The sequence below is a fragment of the Erpetoichthys calabaricus genome, chromosome 2 (genome assembly GCF_900747795.2).
Source record: "Erpetoichthys calabaricus chromosome 2, fErpCal1.3, whole genome shotgun sequence".
NCBI classification, from domain to species: domain Eukaryota; kingdom Metazoa; phylum Chordata; class Cladistia; order Polypteriformes; family Polypteridae; genus Erpetoichthys; species Erpetoichthys calabaricus.
In genome coordinates this window covers 262869604-262888683 of record NC_041395.2, presented here as the reverse complement: position 1 = coordinate 262888683, position 19080 = coordinate 262869604, and the positions used below count along the sequence as shown (strand labels likewise).

The window sequence follows — 19080 nt, the reverse complement described above, 5'->3', positions numbered from 1 at the left end:
CATTCATTTACTTAGCAAACACGTTATTTTGGCTGTGAACTGTAATACTGAACTTTCATTCCTCCTTGTCTTTGCCCTCTGCAAATGTAATGCTTTTCATCTACATGCTGATCATCAATTAAACTTTCATCCATTGTGTTCATCAGTTATTACAGTCTTTGTGTTCATCATCTTTTACTTATTCACCATATAACTTCATTGAGCTGTACTTGCACTCCTCAATCAGTCATAGTCCTTCAATGATGAAATGCTGTCAACTAGATTTTATCTTACTGTTTACTGTTAAACTGAATTGAGTTGCAGTACACATTTACTGTAACTGCCAGCTATTTAATTATCTTACAATGTGAATTTTGGCAGGATGGAGACATGTTTAAATGATAAACCTGTCCGACAAGAGTTGATCGTTGTCGAAGACTTGAAAAGAGATCTTTCAGAAGAATTTTCCAGACTTTCAGAAACTTCAGATTCATCACAGGTGAGGCCTGATAACAAATGTAAAATTCTGAGCCCTATACTTTTAAAAACGTTTTCCATATTTATTATGGTAATGCTGTCAGATTACAAATAAGCAATTAAAATGTGTATTTTGGGGAGAAAAAGGTCAGCATTTGCCTGGGCAATATACGATATTAAAGATGCAAGTCTAAAATTATTTAAAACTGAAGAGTGGTATAGCAACTTAGTGTGTCTGGGTTTTTTTTTTTTTTTTTTTTTTGGTAATCTAAGTATTGTTAGTAGTAATTGCATTCGTGTTAGTTACAAATTTAAAAATAATGTGGCTAAGCTGGTTTTTTTTTTTTTTTTTTTTTTCCCCCCAATGTAATTTTATTTGTCTAAATGTTTAGAAAAATAAGTGAATGCCCAGGCTGTAAAGATTTACTGCTATATATGTTGTGGAAAAACCTACAACCTCAACTTTGACCCAAAATCTGCTCCCAGTGCAGTTTCTAGTCATCAAAAGTTAAATTCTGGGGAGACGAGAAGGAGCAAATGTACAGCCTTCATTGCAGTGTGTTTGATTATTGATCTTGATTCTAGGGATTATTTGGCATGTTGCCTATTGCAATATGGGCTGAGAGATTTAAAACTGTTTGTTTTGTGGTGTTTTTCTGAAGTGCCTTGGTGCATGGGGACAAATACATACAATAACGTTTAAACATTTTAATGCAAGGAAAACCAAACCCTTTTTGTTAATTTCTTCATTGCATATACAGTACATAAAGTTAGTTTCAATTTTGAAATAAGTAACTTGTGAATAATGAGTTTTACCACCCAAAAATTGGATAAATTACTACACATATGTGTGTACAGATTTTTCTTCTTTTTTTATTATTAAAATTGTTAAATAGATACAAAGCATAATGCAATGTCGAAATATTATACACTGATATTAGAAAATTGTTCAAATTTAAAGGGTAATCATACTGTACAAATTATAGCTCTTTATTGAGTGCAGTAGCCATTGCAGGTGCCAATAAAAGTTGATGTCACTTCTTCATTTGCTGATCTCTTTGGCAGACCATGTTTATTTACATGTCTCAAAATTGCTGGGGGCACTTCAGATTTAGAGACAGTGTGATGATTTTACAGTGCAGTCATGGTTGCCCCTGTTTTTGACAGCCAGTAGCAACTTGCTTGACAGAGCTAGTGCAATCTTTACTCTTTCCTTTTTTCCCCCATTCTATTGTGGTACATAGACTATGGGACAAACAAGGTCCTCTTTTGTTTTGGGTCCAAAACACTTGTTTTCTTCATTCCTTGTTGCTGTCTTATATGCATTGTATTTCCAGATTAACATTCATTGGTTGTCAGATCTCATGCACACAGCTCATCACAGTGTATAAAGACAAAATTAAACTTGCAGATTTTTGGCAGGGTGAGTCAGACTAGTTAGAATCATTGTGTGCATCAAACTAGATGACTGCCTTGCACGAAAGCATGCTTCTCACTACGTATGACTCACTAAGATTATGTAAAAGAAGACTACAAAAAGTCCTCTAATGTAACATGGTCTTAAGTTGAACATATCTTGATTTGCTCCTCTTAATATGGAGGGGAAAGTATTATGGCAGACAGCTAGGGATCTTACCAAGCCGGGATGCCTGGAATGAGAGGGCGCTTTATTTGTAGGTTTGCTTTTTGTTCCACATACTTTAGTCATTCCACATTGTTATATACTATATTGTGATATTGGCATACAATCTTAGCACTGCTGACTATAGCTTCAAAGTATCAGAATTTTTAATGAAAGGTTTTATTTCATTTTCATTACCTGTGTTTGCACAATTATGTACCTATTTAGCTATATGAGAATTTTATGAACGTAGTTCCATATGCAAATTACACTCCCAGAATAATTATGCTTCACTTCATTGGAGCACTTCTTATCTGCTGTTCCATTCATCACTTAATTGTTTACATGAAAATTGCACCAGTGCTAGTTATTGTGAATAGAGAACAAAACAAGTATCATTTCCTCTGCCTAGGTCATGTCTAGTACAAGTACTAGTACTGATTTCCGTTTTTGTCATAACCATGCCTTTGAAACAAGATGCATTTTTTTTTTCTGCTTGTTTTACTTATATCGGTTTTATTTCCCCACTGCCTGTAATTTTATACATCTTGGGGATACTATTATTACATTAAGTGAAAATTTAAGAACTGTCTGGTGCAATGTCCTTCAGGCTGGACAATATGAAAAAATAACTTATTTTTATAAAAAATATGGATGATTTACGATTTATGATTTATTTTAATATTTAAAAAGATATCTGAAGGTTGTCATTTTTCAAACTGAAAATGTAACTGTATCCTTTCTAGAAAACCAAAAACTTATCATCATCTAGTTTTATTATCAACTAGCTATCCCCCACGGCTTCGCCCGCATAGAAGTGAAACAGAACAGCAAGGAGAGCCCTGCCCGGCTCCATATACGCTCATCCCCCTCCCCTCGGCCCGTAGCTTCTGTCTCGGATTAAAGCAAATATTTTGCTCCTGCAAGTGAACTATGATTCTTAGCCCAATGAGAGAAGTCGCAAAATCAACCGGAATGTTCAAGCAAATTCTAGAAAAAAAGCCCGATCCGTTTTTTTATATATATTATAATAAATATTATATTATATTATATATATATATATACACACACAGTGAACAGATGCTGACACCATTGAAAAACATGTTGAAAATGGAAAACATTGACAGTAATGTTGTTACCTATTAAAGTTCTTCTGTATTGTAATTTTCTTTTTACATTTTGTTTAATATATTGTGACATGCTTACGGCTTGTGCTGTGCAGGAGCAGAAAGGGTGGAATGAATGCTGTAAGTGATTGGGCTCTGTGAAGGACCCCTGTTCTGTAAGGGGTGGACACATCTCTTAGGAGATGAATGACAGGAGAAGTTAGGAGGAAAGAGAAGGACATTTTAAGTAGGGAGTTAAGAGACAATAAGCAGGACTGTTTGCGGTATAGAGAAAGACAGAATGTAAGTGGCTGCAGATAAACTGACTGTTAGGGAAAGCACTCTTATTGTTTTGGAGTTGTTCTCCATAACACAGGGTATAAGACAGGACACCCTTTGTTACAAAATGAAGACTCCAGGTAAAATATAGAAAACTCCAGTGCTTCAGTTGTGTTTGCTTGTTGCACTGGTTGTTACAATATTATATGAATTAATTTTGTTAATACTACCGGTATATTACATTTTGTTTTATATTGTAAATACAACTATTTGGTAAATGAATCTACTGTATATCATTTTTTAATGTAGCTGTTTTGTTTCTCTTCTCCATTATGGCTTCGATCCCGACCCCTGATGGATAATAGAGGTTTTACTGTATTAGAAATACAGTGGAACCTCGGTTCACGAATGTCTTGGTACATGTGCAACTCGGTTTACGACCAAAAAGTTTGCAAAACTTTTGCCTAAGTTCACAACCACGCACTCGGTATACGAACAAGCCAGTTTCCCTTTCGGTTTGTGCGCGCTGATGATTTCCGTACGTGTTGCATTGTTCTCGGTCAGACGTGCGTGCTTTCGCTGTGAACTGTTTGTGCTCTATTTCATTTCCCTTCCGGTTCGTACGCGCCGATTACTGTATTTAAGCACGTGTTCAGCCTCTCCCTGTTCATTGTTCTCAGTCAGACATGCGTGCTTTACCTGTGAACTCTTTGTGCTCTACAGTATTTCGTGTGCTTTTGCAGTTAACCATGGCTTCTAAGCAAGTGAAGAGTGGTGAGAAGAAAGTTTTGCATAAAATTGAAATCGAAGTAAGGAAAGAAATTATTGAAAAGTATGAGCGTGGTGTTCATGTTACTGATCTTGCTGCCGAGTACAAGAAGTCAAAACCTACGATTTCGACTATTCTAAAGCAGAAAAAAATCTATTAAAGCAGCTGATGTTGCAAAAGGACTTACAGCGTTAACCAGGCAGAGGCCTCAAGTGCTGGAAGAGGTGGAAAAACTGTTTACCAGTTTACTCATTTACCAATTTGAGAACCCTCGTGCTTTCAAGCAGCACAATGTAAAACAAAGCCAGACTGCCAGTGATGTGGAGGGCAAACACGAAGGGTTGGGTCACAAGGACTTTGTTTTTGGAATGGCTGCACGAGGCTTTCGCTCCCACCAGCTAAACAGCTAAAAACACCAGAAACCCAAGAAATCACAAGAGAGAAAACACCTGAAGGAAAACATCCCTCCATCGCGGAGCCAGACTCTCCCTCAAAACTGTAACCTCCTGTCCACCCATTTTCTCCTCACTTCATGCCAGACCTCGACTCATGCAAGGTTAGTTTTCTTGGTGGTTTATGGTTAGTTTTTATATTACGGATTTTTCAAATGTTAATTTTTCGTTTCGTAGTGTGAATTGTTACAGTGTTACTTTTCTCTTTTTTTCAAATGTTCATTTTTTTTCCCCTGTGCTTAAAACTCATTTAAAAAAAAAAAAAAAAAGTGTTTAAACAGTGATTGGTTGCAAGGCTATAGCGCAAACTGCTGCAATGTTAGAGAGAGAGAGAAGGCTCGCGTGCTGATGAGAGAGAGAGAGAGAGAGAAGGCTCGTGCAGCTGAGCAGGGAGCCTGGGTGTTTGTGTCAGTGTTATTCAATGTTTTTTAATGTTTTTACATTAGTTTACTATTACACTGTGCATTCTATGGTGTAATTAACTATATTTGTGCTTAAAAATCTTTAAAAAAAATATATTTACATACAGTTTGTACGGTCTGGAACGGATTAATTGTATTTGCATACAATCCTATGGGGGAAATTGCTTCGGTTCACAACCAAATCAGTTTACGATCAGAGGTTTAGAACGAATTCTGGTCGTGAACCGAGGTTCCACTGTATATAGAAATTTTAGGCTGTCTAATTTTTTTTCCCTTAGGGAGAGTTAAGAAATGGCACTTAGTAGTTCTGTACCTAAAATTTAAGAGTGGTATAAAATGGTGGTAATATTTAAATTCCTGGAGGTGATATGCTAAAAAATGGGCTGAAAACCCCTGGCCTAAAGATATTGCTTGACATTTGATCACCTATGAATGCCACTGTTGTACTTAGCATGTTTAACCAAGGTAGCTCAGCTATTAAGACTAATCAAGTGACAGTTTGTTATTGATTGCGATTAAAAATTTTTAATTGACAACCCTAATGTGTGTGCTACATGTAACATATATACTCCCACATATACAGCAGGGCACATTCTGGGCAAATGATGTCCTATACAATTCAGATCTGGTGGGTAGTAGAGAAGCTTATGGCATGGACTTTAAAATTGCATAAGCAATTCCCCATTTTCATGAATTTCTTTTTGTATATAATAGGGACCTAGATTATTTTTTTTTCTTTTTTCTCCCTCTTCTCCGTCTTTGCTATTTGCCATAGCCAGCTCATAGTGCAAGTGGGCTAACAGCGTGTATTGGGCCAGTAGGGCAACTCTGAGGTTTGGAGAAGTGGCCTAATGGAAAGCTGGCACCGCTGCATTGGTGGTTAGCACATGGCTAAGAACTATGTTTGTGTTTGCAAAGTGGTATAAATGTTACTGGCATGAAACCAATGCCAAATGCATCAAAACAGAACCTTGTACAGGGAGGTTCACTTGAAAGAGGCCTTGAATATTCTGTTGTACTTCTGTTACGATGAAGTAATCTGAACCAAAAAAATATGCTATATACCTTGATGTATGTGTAATCGATTGCATTACATGTAATGCTGGAAGTGGTTTCCGTTTTCTGCCAGACACCTTTCGACAAGGCGCTCCATATTCTTCCTGAACGTGTCGGCAAGCGTTTGGATGTTTTCCTTCAAATCTTCCACAGTGTAAGACATGTTCCGATAGACTTTTCCTTTGACCATACCCCAAAGGAAGAAGTCTGGTGGTGTCTGATCCGGCAACCATGATGGCCAAAGCTCCTTTGAAATTACCCTGTTGCCAAAGAAGGGCTCAATTTCTGCCATGTTCCTTGCCAACTTACGTGTAACACGTTGCTCCATTTGCTGGAAGTAACCTTGTGTTAACTCATGATCATCCAGGTGGTTCTGACATCGCTTAAACGAATTGGTGACCCAATAGGTTTGCACCATGAAGACTCGCTGCTCAGTACTACACATCACCATCCTGATGAGAAGTAGCAAACAAAGGTTAAATATTGCGATGGCTGTCCGGCACCTACCTCATTGCTCCAACGCAAGGGCATCCTGGCTTGTTCGAAGCTCCATATACTGAGGAGCACATTGCACGTTGTTTCGTTCAGATTGCTTTGTCCTAGCGAGAGTTTTTACAGAATATTCTGGGCCTCTTTTGAGTGAATCTCCTTGTACAATACTAATGAGTCTGGGGCAGATAATGAGGCGATGCTGGCACTTATCAGGCCGTTGCTGAGAAGTGAGCTACTGGGTACTCCAGCTGTGACAATGGGCGGGTGCAGCATCTGATGCTGACGAAAAGATCATGACACCAAAGAATCGCCTCATATTTGCAACATGGAACATCCAAAACTGATAATAGGTTGGAAAAATCAAATAAAATTGCAGTGAAACATTGAGATATAATCTCGATATGATTGTTCACACAGAGCTTTGCCTCCCTTTGTCCACAGTCAAACAGGTGTGCAACCTTGATAACCCTAAGAGCATGCAATTGTATTTCTCTAACGGAGAGTCTCATGTACAAGGATTAAGGATTCTAATCAATGAGAGATGCAAGCGATCAGTGTCTGATCCCATTGCCATCGTCATTCTCAATGGGACAATGCTTCTTGCGATCATCAGTGTACTCACTCATAGAAATCAGCTGAATGAAAAGGATTTCTACTGCATTGATCTCCAAAACATTCTGACCAAAACCCCAAAGTATGGCCCCATCTTTTTGGCGAGTGATCTGAGCATTCAGGTCAAGCACTTCATGCACAAGCTAAGAAGAGGTAATGGGCTAATTGAGCTGTGGCAACCTCCGTGACAATGGATTTAAGTCTGTTGAGTTTTGCTCCCTTCACCCAAACATTTCCTTTATAAATCGATCTACAAGATGACATGGTCATCCCATGCCTTGAATGCTGCTAGTGTGTTCTTCTATTTCCTGATCAATCATCGGTTCAAATCAATTATCCGGGATATCTGAGTCATGAGGGGTGTAGAAGTTGATTATGATCATCTTGTTTGATGCAAACACAAACCAATATTGAAAGAAGTGCCACGGTGATGGCATCCTACTCAATTAGACTGTGCATAGCTTATGCTTTTGTGTGTTTATTATATATTAATGCTGCTAGAAATTACAATTTTTATACTGTGTGGTATGCAAAATAAAATTTATTAAGTTTTTGGTGTAGTGGTTAAGCCTTTGAACTTCAAACTGTGAGGTGGTGGGTTCAAGGTTCGCTACTAACACTGTGTGATCATGAGCAAGTCTCATGACCTGCCTGTGTTCTAATTGTTAAACCAAAAGAAATGTAAACAATTGTATCATAAATGTTGCAAGTTGCACTGGATAAACGTGTCAGGGAAATATGTACATGTACTGTAAATGTAGCAAAGAGATTTTTTTAAAATCCAAGTCTGGGTAGAAATTGCAAAGGTCTTGGCATTCTGTCAGATTAAATGCAAAAATAGCACAGTGGTGTGTGAGAAGTGTTTTTTAAATCCTATGGAGTAGTGGTGTAATATAATACAGTAATCCCTCACCTATCACGGGGGTTACATTCCAGAGCCCCCCTGTGATAGGTGAAAATCCGCGAAGTAGCGACCTATATTTATTTTATTATTTATACGTATTTTAAGGCTTTATAAACCCTTCCCACACTCTTATAAACCTTTGTCACTCTCTTGTTAACCTTTCCCACACTCTTATAAACACTTCCTATGCTCTTAAACACTTTCTGCATTCTTAAACACCGCAGACCAACACTGCACGCAGCGATCAGACGTCGATGTGTCTGCACTCGCTTTGTGAAGGGGGGGCAGCTGAACTTGCGCTGAGCAGAAATGGACTGTGTGCTGCTTCTGCCAAAATGCCTGCTTGTCACTCTGCGCGTTCGGAAGGATGAGGAGGAGTGTGTGTGGGTGTGTGAGGGCTGAACGCACGTTCGCTCAAACCCCCCTCCCCGGAAGCGCAGTAAGCTCCTGCCACTTCGCATTGTCAAGGGGGTGGGGAGCTGAATGAACGCTAAGGAGAAGTGGACTTTGTGCTGGCTTTGTGCTGCTTGTCGCTCTGCGTGTCAATAATTTAAAAGCCTGTACATCACCAATTTTCCTGTCTCACTGTCTTGTCTTGCATGAAGTTAAAATGTTTTATAATAGTGAGATGTTACTTATATCCTTAGCCCGACATCCACATATCATATGTGTTAACAAAGTGTGTTTTATAAGTTTACATGTGTTTAAAGCATGTGGGATGGGTATTTTAAGGCTTAAACTATAAAAATGTTTATTTATATGGTCTTTCTATATCGCAGATTTTCTCCTGTTGCTGATGGGTCTGGAACATAACTTCCGCGATAGGCGGGCAATCACTTGTATTTAAAAACCCGTGAAGTCGTGAATCCGCGAAAAGTGAACCGCGAAGTAGCGAGGGATTACTGTATTGCAGTTTGCAACTCTGCAAAATAATAGTTTCACTTTCAGACAGGTGAATCTAATATAGGAAAATCTAGCAAAGAGTCATCAATGTTGATTCTGCATTTTGGATCATTTCCAGATTACAGTAATCCCTTGCTATATCGCACTTCGACTTTCGCGGCTTCACTCTATCACGGATTTTATATGTAAGCATATTTAAATATATATCGCAGATTTTTTGCTGGTTCGCGGATTTCTGCGGACAATGGGTCTTTTAATTTCTATTACATGCTTCCTCAGTTGGTTTGCCCAGTTGATTTCATACAAGGTACGCTATTGGCAGATGGCTGAGAAGCTACCCAATCAGAGCATGTATTAAGTAAAACTCCTCAAATATATTGTGAGCACGGGGGCTGTTCGCACCCCTAGAAGATACAGCCACTCCTCAAAAAAAACACTGAAAGATTACCTTCACATTGCTCTCTTCCTTGCTGGCCTTAAATGTGGCTGTTTTGTCAAGCGATATGCTTCCTGCATGGTGCTTCACATACTTAAAAGCTCGAATGGCACATATTGATTTTTGTTTGTTTTTGTCTCTGTCTCTCTCTCTCTCTCACTCTCTCTGACATTCTGTGCTCCTGACTGAGGGGGTGTGAGCAGGGGGGGCTGTTCGCACCACTAGACTATACTGACGCTCCTCTAAAAAAAAATGCTGAAAGGCTACCTTTACATTGCTCCCTTCTTAGCAGCTGCGTTGTCCGGCAGTGCTTTGCATACTTAAAAGCTTTTTTCTCTCTATCTCTTTGACATTATCTGCTCCTGACGTTCACTCCTTTGAAGAGGAAGATATGTTTGCATTCTTTTAATTGTGAGACAGAACTGTCATCTGTCTTGTTATGGAGCACAGTTTAAAATTTTGAAAAAGAGACAAATGTTTTTTATGCAGTGTTTGAATAAAGTTCCTGTCTCTCTACAACCTCCTGTGTTTCTGTGCAAATCTGTGACCCAAGCATGACAATATAAAAATAACCATATAAACATATGGTTTCTACTTCGCGGATTTTCACCTTTCGGGGGGGGGGGGGGGTCTGGAACGCAACCCCCGCGATAGAGGAGGGACTACTGTATGGTAATATTTTAATCTTTTGGTGATTTGCAGATGTCAAATGGGGAATAGGACTTTGACATTTATGTAGATGGTGTCACTATAGAGGGATTAGATCAGTGTCTATCTCGATAAAAGTTTTACTGCACCCAAAAGGAAGGTGATTAACTTTCAACAAATAACTGATGCTATCGATAAAAACCCATAAGTAGAAACTTAGTTGCATATTTTTGCTATGTGTTGAATGAACACTTACTTTATAGCAGCGTTTCTCAACCTTTAAGTATTTGCGACCTGAGTTTTCATAAGTTTTAATCGTGCTCCCCTAACGTTTTTTTTTAAAGGAGCCCATTAATACCAATTTGTTCTTTTTTTAATTAATGATAGATGCAAATTTTATTTATCCTACTTAACTTTTATCGACATTTATTTAACTCTATATTTATTTATTTAGTATCAGAATGTAGTGTAAGTTAATTTGTTTTTGATTCTTGTTTTCTTTTTTTCATATCTTCGTGCCATATATATATATATATATATATATATATATATATATATATATATATAATTTAAAAAATTTTATTTTATTTTTTTTTTTTTGAACTGTTGTGTAAATGCCCCACTTTCTGTATTTTAGGTTAACAGTTCAGATGACAAGGAGCGCCTGCAAGTTTATCTTCGTGTTAGGCCTTTTACTACAACTGAAATTGAGAAATCTGAATCACAGGTATGTATTAGTATTCATTTCAACTTTCCCAGAATTTAAGAAAAGTTCTGAATATTTAGAATTTAACTTTAATATTTTATTTTAGGATTGTGTGGTAATTGAAGACTTGAAAAATGTAGTCCTGAAAGCTCCAAAAGGGTCATTAACATGCAGGCAAAGTGAAAAACTGCTCAGTCAGATGGTTCAAAGATTTCAGTTTTCACAAGTGAGTAATAAAGTTTATTTTAAAGGCTACAAATATTTTATTTCTGAGTGTCCGAAGTTCAGATGACTATGGACTTCCATTTAAGTGCAGCATTCATCTCCATATTTAATGAAATATTGTTTAGTTTGTGCATCATATCCATGAACATTAATCATTATTATGTTTCTTAGATTCTAATGTTTACCCTGTTTATTTCTATCTAAATATTTCTTTAAGCTTCAGGTGAATTATTGCTTGCTTCCTTGTACTGTATTGTGGATTGTTAATTTTTTCTATATAAATAGCCATAAAGAATTTTACATGGGATATAAGAACAGTTACTTTAAAAATGATGTACAGTAGATTAGTTTAGCGAATAGTCATATTTATTTACAAATCAAAACTATTAACAAAATTAATTAGTTCATGTATTATTGTAATGACCTGCCTAATAAACAAATACAGCTCAGTGGTGCTAGTTTCCTATGTTTTACTTGGAGTCTTCGTTCCATAACAAACTTACAGAGCATGCCTCCAAAACAATAAAAGAACGCTTTCCCTACCAGTTAATTCCTCTCCTTCTAGTTGCATTCTTTTTTTTTTCTCTCTATACCGCAAACACTCCTGGTTATTGTCTCCTGACTCACTATTCAAAACTTCCTTCCACCACACCTTTCTTTTCCTCCTAACTTCTCCTGTTACTCATCTTCTAAGAGGCATGTCCTCCCCTTACAGAGCAGAAGCCCTTCAGGCAGTCCCATCACTTACAGCATCCATTCCACCCTTTTTGCTTGCTTCAGCACAGCACATCACAAGCTGCCTGCAACAAAACAACAGAATTTAAAAAGAAAATGTATAATACAGAAGAGCCATAACAGTAATCAACTGGTTTTTCACTTTTGTCAGCATCACTCTTATTCCTACTCTGTAAATTAAAGCAATATGTGAAGCACATTTTCCACTTTTTACGTTTGTGTTTTTTTTTTTTTTTTTTTTTTTTTTTTACAATATATAGTAGATTAACTATAACAAAAGTGAAAAGCTAATAATCAAGGTTTTACTTTATTTTCTTATCTGTTTTAAATGTTGGCTTAACACAAGTTATTTTAATTTGGTTTAATACCCTAAGTTCTTGTCTATAAGCCGGACTCATGTATTAGCCGGAGACCAAAAATCATACGAATTTTTAAAATAAAATCGTATCATAGATAAGCCGGACTCATGGATAAGCCGAACGTACTATAACCTATAACTAATAGAAGGGAGGGAGGTCAGTGGTCTCACTCGCGCCCATTTAATTTCTTTAAGGGGGGAGAGAGTGTGAGATATTGCCGTCTCTCTCACTCCCCGCATGGCGCGGTTGGAGCAGCCGGAGCGCGTTCTTTCTGCTCTGGGCGTCGCCGAGTCAACACGAGCGCGTAGCGGTCATTTAAATTGTGATTTTATATGTAAGCATATTTAAATATATATCGCGGATTTCTGCGGACAATGGGTCTTTTAATTTCTGGTACATGCTTCCTCAGTTGGTTTGCCCAGTTGATTTCATACAAGGGACGCTATTGGCAGATGGCTGAGAAGCTAGATTGCTTACTTTTCTGTCTCTCTTGCGCTGACTATCTGTGATCCTGACGTATGGGGATTGAGCAGGGGGGCTGTTTGCACACCTAGACGATACAGACACTCGTCTAAAAATGCTGAAAGATTATCTTCACGTTGCTATCTTTTGTAAAGCTGATTCCTGAAAAGACATGCTGCACAGTGCTTCCCATACTTAAAAGCTCGAAGGGCACGTATTGATTTTTGACTGAAAAACAAACTCTCCCTCTCTCTCTCTTTGTCTGCTTCTGACGGAGGGGGTGTGAGCTGCCGCCTTCAACAGCTTTGTGCCGCCGTGCTTCGCATACTTAAAAGCCAAACAGACATATTGATTTGTTTGCTTCACTCCTTTGAAGAGGAAGATATGTTTGCATTCTTTTAATTGTGAGACAGAACTGTCATCTCTGTCTTGTCATGGAGCACAGTTTAAACTTTTGAAAAAGAGACAAATGTTTGTTTGCAGTGTTTGAATAACGTTCCTGTCTCTCTACAACCTCCTGTGTTTCTGCGCAAATCTGTGACCCAAGCATGACAATATAAAAATAACCATATAAACATATGGTTTCTACTTCGCGGATATTCTTATTTCGCGGGTGGCTCTGGAACGCAACCCCCGCGATGGATGTATAAGCCGGACTTATGTATAAGCCGATATTCTATTTTTTCATTTTCACAACTTTTTTCCTTAGATAAGCCGCGGCTTATTGACAAGAACTTAGGGTACTTATTTCTAAATGATTTTTCGGCCATCTTTATTTGGTGCAATTTTTTTTAGTAGTAATTCACCTAAAATTTCCCATTACAGTTTCATAATTTTAAGAAAGTGATAGTGAGCAGCAATATTTTTTTTCAAGATTAGAGTTTAAATATTTTATACATTTATGATATAAATAGAATAACACTCTATTCTAAACATTATAGGTATTCAAAACTTCTTCATGGGCTTATGGTGCCATGTAAAAACTGGTGTTTTTTTAATAAAATGGTTTCCATTCATTTTTGAACTTTGCAGCACTTGAATGGTACAAGCTTTATTCCAGGGAATGATCACACCAGAGAAATTTATAGTTTTAAGTGTTTGACACCTGAAACAGTTGCTACTATGACATACTTGTAAATAAAATATTTATTAATTCCTGGATAAATATTTGTGTATATACATGCATACATGTGTTTTATACAGTATTAAATGCATCACATTTTGACCCAAAAACTTCACTTTTTTTTTTTTTGTCTTAAACATGAGTTAACATGTTCTGCTAATAAGACTATCTGTTGTGTATACTACTGTTGCATTGTGCACTCGAGCTATGCGCAACCATTGAACAAAGAATAACTGTATACTAACACTAACCATTGCAGTGTGCATCTGGAACCATTGAAGAGGTGCAAAGTTGAGTATTAACTTGTACAACCTTATTAGCAGGTCTGAATGACTTTGTATGGTGGGAATGTTATAAAATGAACACCCAACTAGACGTTTCAGAATTGATGGAAACAAGAAAAAGCACCGATTTATGTAAATACAAACAGCAGTTACTGAAGTTGTGAATCATAAAATATTAATGTTGTTTCCATCATGTTTTAGACTGATGTATAGTACAATAATGAGCCAGTCATGCTCAACTCTGTTATAAAAGTAGTACAGTATATGGTTGTCAAGTTCTGTCCTCAGGATTCCTTTTGGCTACAGATTTTTGTCCCAGCCAGTTTTTTGCTTTTAATTGGACTCTACCCTCAGTTAAGCAAGTAGTTATTTTCCAGTTGTCGTGTTTTGGAATCGGTGATGAAATTACATAATTGGATTTGCGTTGTGTTTTTTTTTTTCTCTTCTAGAAATGAAGGGATTATGTACCTTTTGGTGTCACTTGGATTATTAATGGCTTTTAGAGTAAGCTGTGCTTGTAATTTTTAAATAATCAGCATTATCAGTTGATTGGTAAAAGAGACAAACTTGGACTGTTGTTTAAGATACAATTCTAGTAACATGTAGCTAACAATCCAAATTCTAGTCCTCATTCTCCATATTGTAGCTTTTCTTTTAATTACACATTTACTGAAAATGAAATTCCCTGAGCATGCTGACTTGTTTAGTGAAGACACAATCCATATTTAAAACTTCAGACCTAAGGTTACAGATACTCAACATAAATTGTGAATTTTCTAATGTGATGATTTTTCAAAAAATGCCACTGATACAAAAATTTCAAACCCTTTTCATAAGTCTTAAAGTGAATAATATATACAGTAGGGCTGAATAATTGTAAATTAAATGTGATTACATTTACTACTACAGTGATTTACTAATTGAGAAAAGTGGTGATCACTGCGTTCTATTTATATAGAATATTCTATTCCTGCTGTACAGTTTTCCTAATAACGAATGGCAAATGAGTGTTGTAATCAATCACAGATGTATTTACTTTGCACATGAATGTATTGACAAATCAAAGGTAGTTGCATACAGGCGACTGTGCTGAAAGTATTACTTTTAGGAATCTGATCCCTAACATATTCTTTAAAAGATGCTGTTATTTCTGCCAAATCATGGTATATATGAAACTGTATTCTGAAGTGAAACATGGTACAAATTTTAATAAATATCTAGTCTGTTCTTGTGTTTTATAATGGAGCTAATAGGTACTAGTGTCCTAATGGGGGGGTGGGGTGGAAGGAGGAGGAGTCTGAATACACTTCTTGTGGTAACAAAAGTAAATTGGAAATAATGAAATTTTAACAGAGATTTTTGGTACTATTGTCTTGAGGTAAAGGTATGCTTCTTGCTCACTTGTCTACCTGCAGTGGATGTCATGGGTGAAATTATGCCAATGCCGCCGCCGCCACCACCAAGCAACCCTCCATAAACGCATTTTTTTATTACAATTTCATGTTAGATTCTGCAGTTATATTTATGTTATGTTATGCTGTGGCATGTAACAGTCAGATGCAAGCTCAAATTGTATGATTATTTTCTTAAACAGTGTCTACTTTTCATCTGCTATATTGTATGTTATTTTACATAGCCTACTGAATGAAGAAAAAAAAAATTATCAGAAAATGAAAAGGGTAGAATGTGCAACACTGCCCAACCACAATGAAAAAGACTGAAGCACCCCAAACCAATGATCATTATTTTATTTTTATTTTATTTATTTATTCAATCAGTCCGTTGGCATGTCCTGCACCACATGTTAACTCCATGACAGCTTTGCGCTACCATTCTGCCTACAATAAAACAACTGTGCTAAACTTCAATATGATTAAAATAAAATGTATGCCTACAACGTTTGTTCTTCTCATGCTATGTGGATTCTTAATATTTGTCTAGCTACACCGCTGAAGTACATGTGTGCATTATAAGTGCAAAATAATTAAACTTCCATACAGCATAGTGAAACAATGTGAGCACTCGTAAGTGTGATATGTTCAGTTATTGTCTAGTTGTGTACGGAATAGAGTTAGAAGTTCACATCTGGGCATCAACATTTAATAATGTAAACAACTATGCTTGGTGATGACTTTCTGTGATGAATCCATTCCCCTGGCCCTGAAACTCTGCTGCAGAGGAAGACAACCAGTAAAGTGCACACCTGGTTTCCTTCTAAAATTACTTGACCTCTCACATATTTTCCTTTTTTTTACCTTTTTAAAATGACATGGGTAAGCTGTTTTGCAATGGGTGTACAATCTGAAGATGCAGATCAATACTCAATAACATTTTTTGTTTGGCATGTGTGATAGCTCATCTTTATGCACCGCTATGCAAAAAGCTCCAGTCAGACTCTGATCACAAGTTGACTCTGTTGAGAATGATGCATTTGCTAAAGGACTCTATGCTAGGCTTGATTTGTATGTGTCATGAAGTGCAGCTTTAACTACAGCTCAAATGTCATGGATTCAATTAACATACCTGGACACTGTCTTCTGTACGTTCTGCCTATGATCATTTTCTGAGCAGAGCTTTTTCAATTTCAAGTACCGGCATCATTTTTAGCATATTGAGGGCTGTTACACTGTAGCTGTTACGCTGTACTTCTCGCTGTACCGCTTGAGGTTTTATGTGAGGACCCCGAGCCGCTCAAATTTGATTGAATGTCAATGTATGATGATGTTGGGTTGTGAGCATATGAGGGTGGGGAAAAAGCAGTTTCAGCTGGTGACTTGTTCGTAGGATAATTATCTCCATTCCCTGCCTCCCCTTCATTGAAGGGGTTAGCAACGGCATACTAAATTTTGTATCATTTCTCCAATCATGGACACTAACACTACCACCACATGCAGAAATGAGCATGATTACAAACGGGATAAAAAAAAAAAAATCACATACAGCTCTGTCAATTTCTTCAGTGGCAAAGTGGGGTGCGGATTGTACTGTGAAAAAGTCTCATTTCCTCGCAACCCAGCAATAGTCACCTGCAATCCAAAAGTGGCTGAGAAACTATTGTTGAGGTTTATGTGTGGTGTTTGTAACTAGCTCTGGGGCTTTGTCTAGGGCTATTTATTGCCCTGTGTGCAGGGCTACGAGGAGAGACCTGTTCCCCACCTCAAAACTAGAAGAAGCTTGTATGAAAATGTACATATGTACTTGGTTTATTCCAGAGTGAAATGCAAGAAAAAAATAACACCCTGAACTCCTATGGGGCAACTGCAAGAGAAGATATGTGAATTGCAGCACAAAAACCCCAATCTATAGTACAAAATGTTTCTGTATCTAATGGTAAACAGAAATTCTTTCAAGAAGTGGCAGGGAAAAAAATGTATTTTTAAAGCAAAGGTCTGGATGAGTAAATTTATATTTTGTGGGATAAGAACGGGTATCCTGGCAATGGAGGATCATGATTTATTACCTGGATTGGAGGCCCAAGAAGAATGACAGATGAATTGGAAGGCTGGGTGAAAAGATAACTTTGAAGTGCTAGTATAAAATTATGACTGACCAGCAGAAGCGGAGAATCGGGAGCTGTTCCATTCCAGTTTTGATTTGTTGCCCTGTTGGGGTCCCTACGTACGGTCCTATAGAGAGTGCTGTCAGGGGAGGACATCCCTACTTCATTATGGCCTGTGTGGAATAGGAGACCCGAACACAGACAGGCCAACACGTTACAACCATCACCACACGTTTGTTTACAATAATACTATTTACAAGTCAATAAGAGCACCTTACTCCAAATCCCCACAGTCCCAAAGTCCAGGCTTCCTTCAGCCTCCTCTCTTCTCTTCCACACACTATACAGTGGGCCTCTCCACCTCCTTCTCCTCCCAACAATCAAGGCTGGAGTCGGGTGAGGAGGCGGACCTTTAAATAGGCAGCTGATTGCCGACCCCCCAGCTACCTGTGACACCTGAAAGTGCCTACCAGTAGACATGGCATTGCCCCGGAATCATTCCTGGGTCCTGCATTAATGGAAGCCCACTGCCACACATGGATGAGTTAGAATTTGTGATTGCAACTTATATAGTTACAAATTTGTTTATTTGTTGCTTCAGAGTAGTACATAGTTTGTGTATCTATATAGTATATGAATTGATGTATTGTAAAATCCAGCTTTTGGAGAGAAATCCCTGAAGCATCACTTTTTTATACCCATGTTTTTTATTTATTTGGTGTAGAGAGAGGTTTTTAATTATATACTTTCTTTTAAACATTTGGAATGTCTGTACTCACTACTCCTGAGCTATTTGCAGCTTATTTATTACATAAGCAGAATAGCAGCAGTTTTGATATAAGCACAGTAATTCCAAGAAATCCTTTGGGCATAAGGGGTTTAAAGAGTCTGGCATAAATGACTTTGTGGTCTATTAGGATTTTGTTTTGGAATGTACACTCACACAAGCAGCCTTAGTAGTTTTACAATGGAATATTTTTTGGATATTTGGTGTCCTAATCTACTAAAACAAGAATACATTTGTGTCCTTAAGTAGAGGGGTACTACTATGTCCATGTCTACCACTATACCCTGAAAACATGTTTCAGTTACAAGTAGCAAAAAAGGCATGTTTCTGATGCTGGGGATTCTGGTTTAATTGACATTCAGGAAAAGAAAACAGTAACATTTTTGCACCCTCATTATTACATGGCAAACAGAATTGAAGTTTTGATTCTCACTCAAGCCACATGTTGATGCCCAAACAATTCCCATGTTGTGTGTGTGGAACAATTTGCAAACTTATTGCTGGTAAGGGCAGGACACCAGTAGTGATTAGCATTGTTCGCCCTGGAAATTAGCCTCCCAGTATAACAAGCTATTGGACTGAAATTCATGGCCATTCACTTTTGCAGCCAGTGATATTACATGGCAGAGTATTCAGACACAATGAGACAGCACATTGTATTTCTTAATGCTTAACTACAAGTATTTGGGTATCATTACAAAGACTTCAAGCAAGACCCTGTAGTTGGTTATGTGACCTGTTTAA

The 19080-nt window shown here is 37.5% G+C and overlaps 1 protein-coding gene across 1 annotated transcript in view; it reads left to right on the top strand.

Annotated features, from left to right (window-relative positions):
- Positions 1 to 19080, top strand: part of LOC114647001 (kinesin-like protein KIF20B) — a 121898-nt gene that overhangs the window by 5775 nt on the left and 97043 nt on the right. The window contains exons 2-4 of the mRNA XM_028795455.2: positions 361 to 478; positions 10794 to 10883; positions 10969 to 11088. Coding sequence (XP_028651288.1) covers positions 361 to 478; positions 10794 to 10883; positions 10969 to 11088 — 328 coding nt within the window. The remainder of the gene's footprint in view (positions 1 to 360; positions 479 to 10793; positions 10884 to 10968; positions 11089 to 19080) is intronic.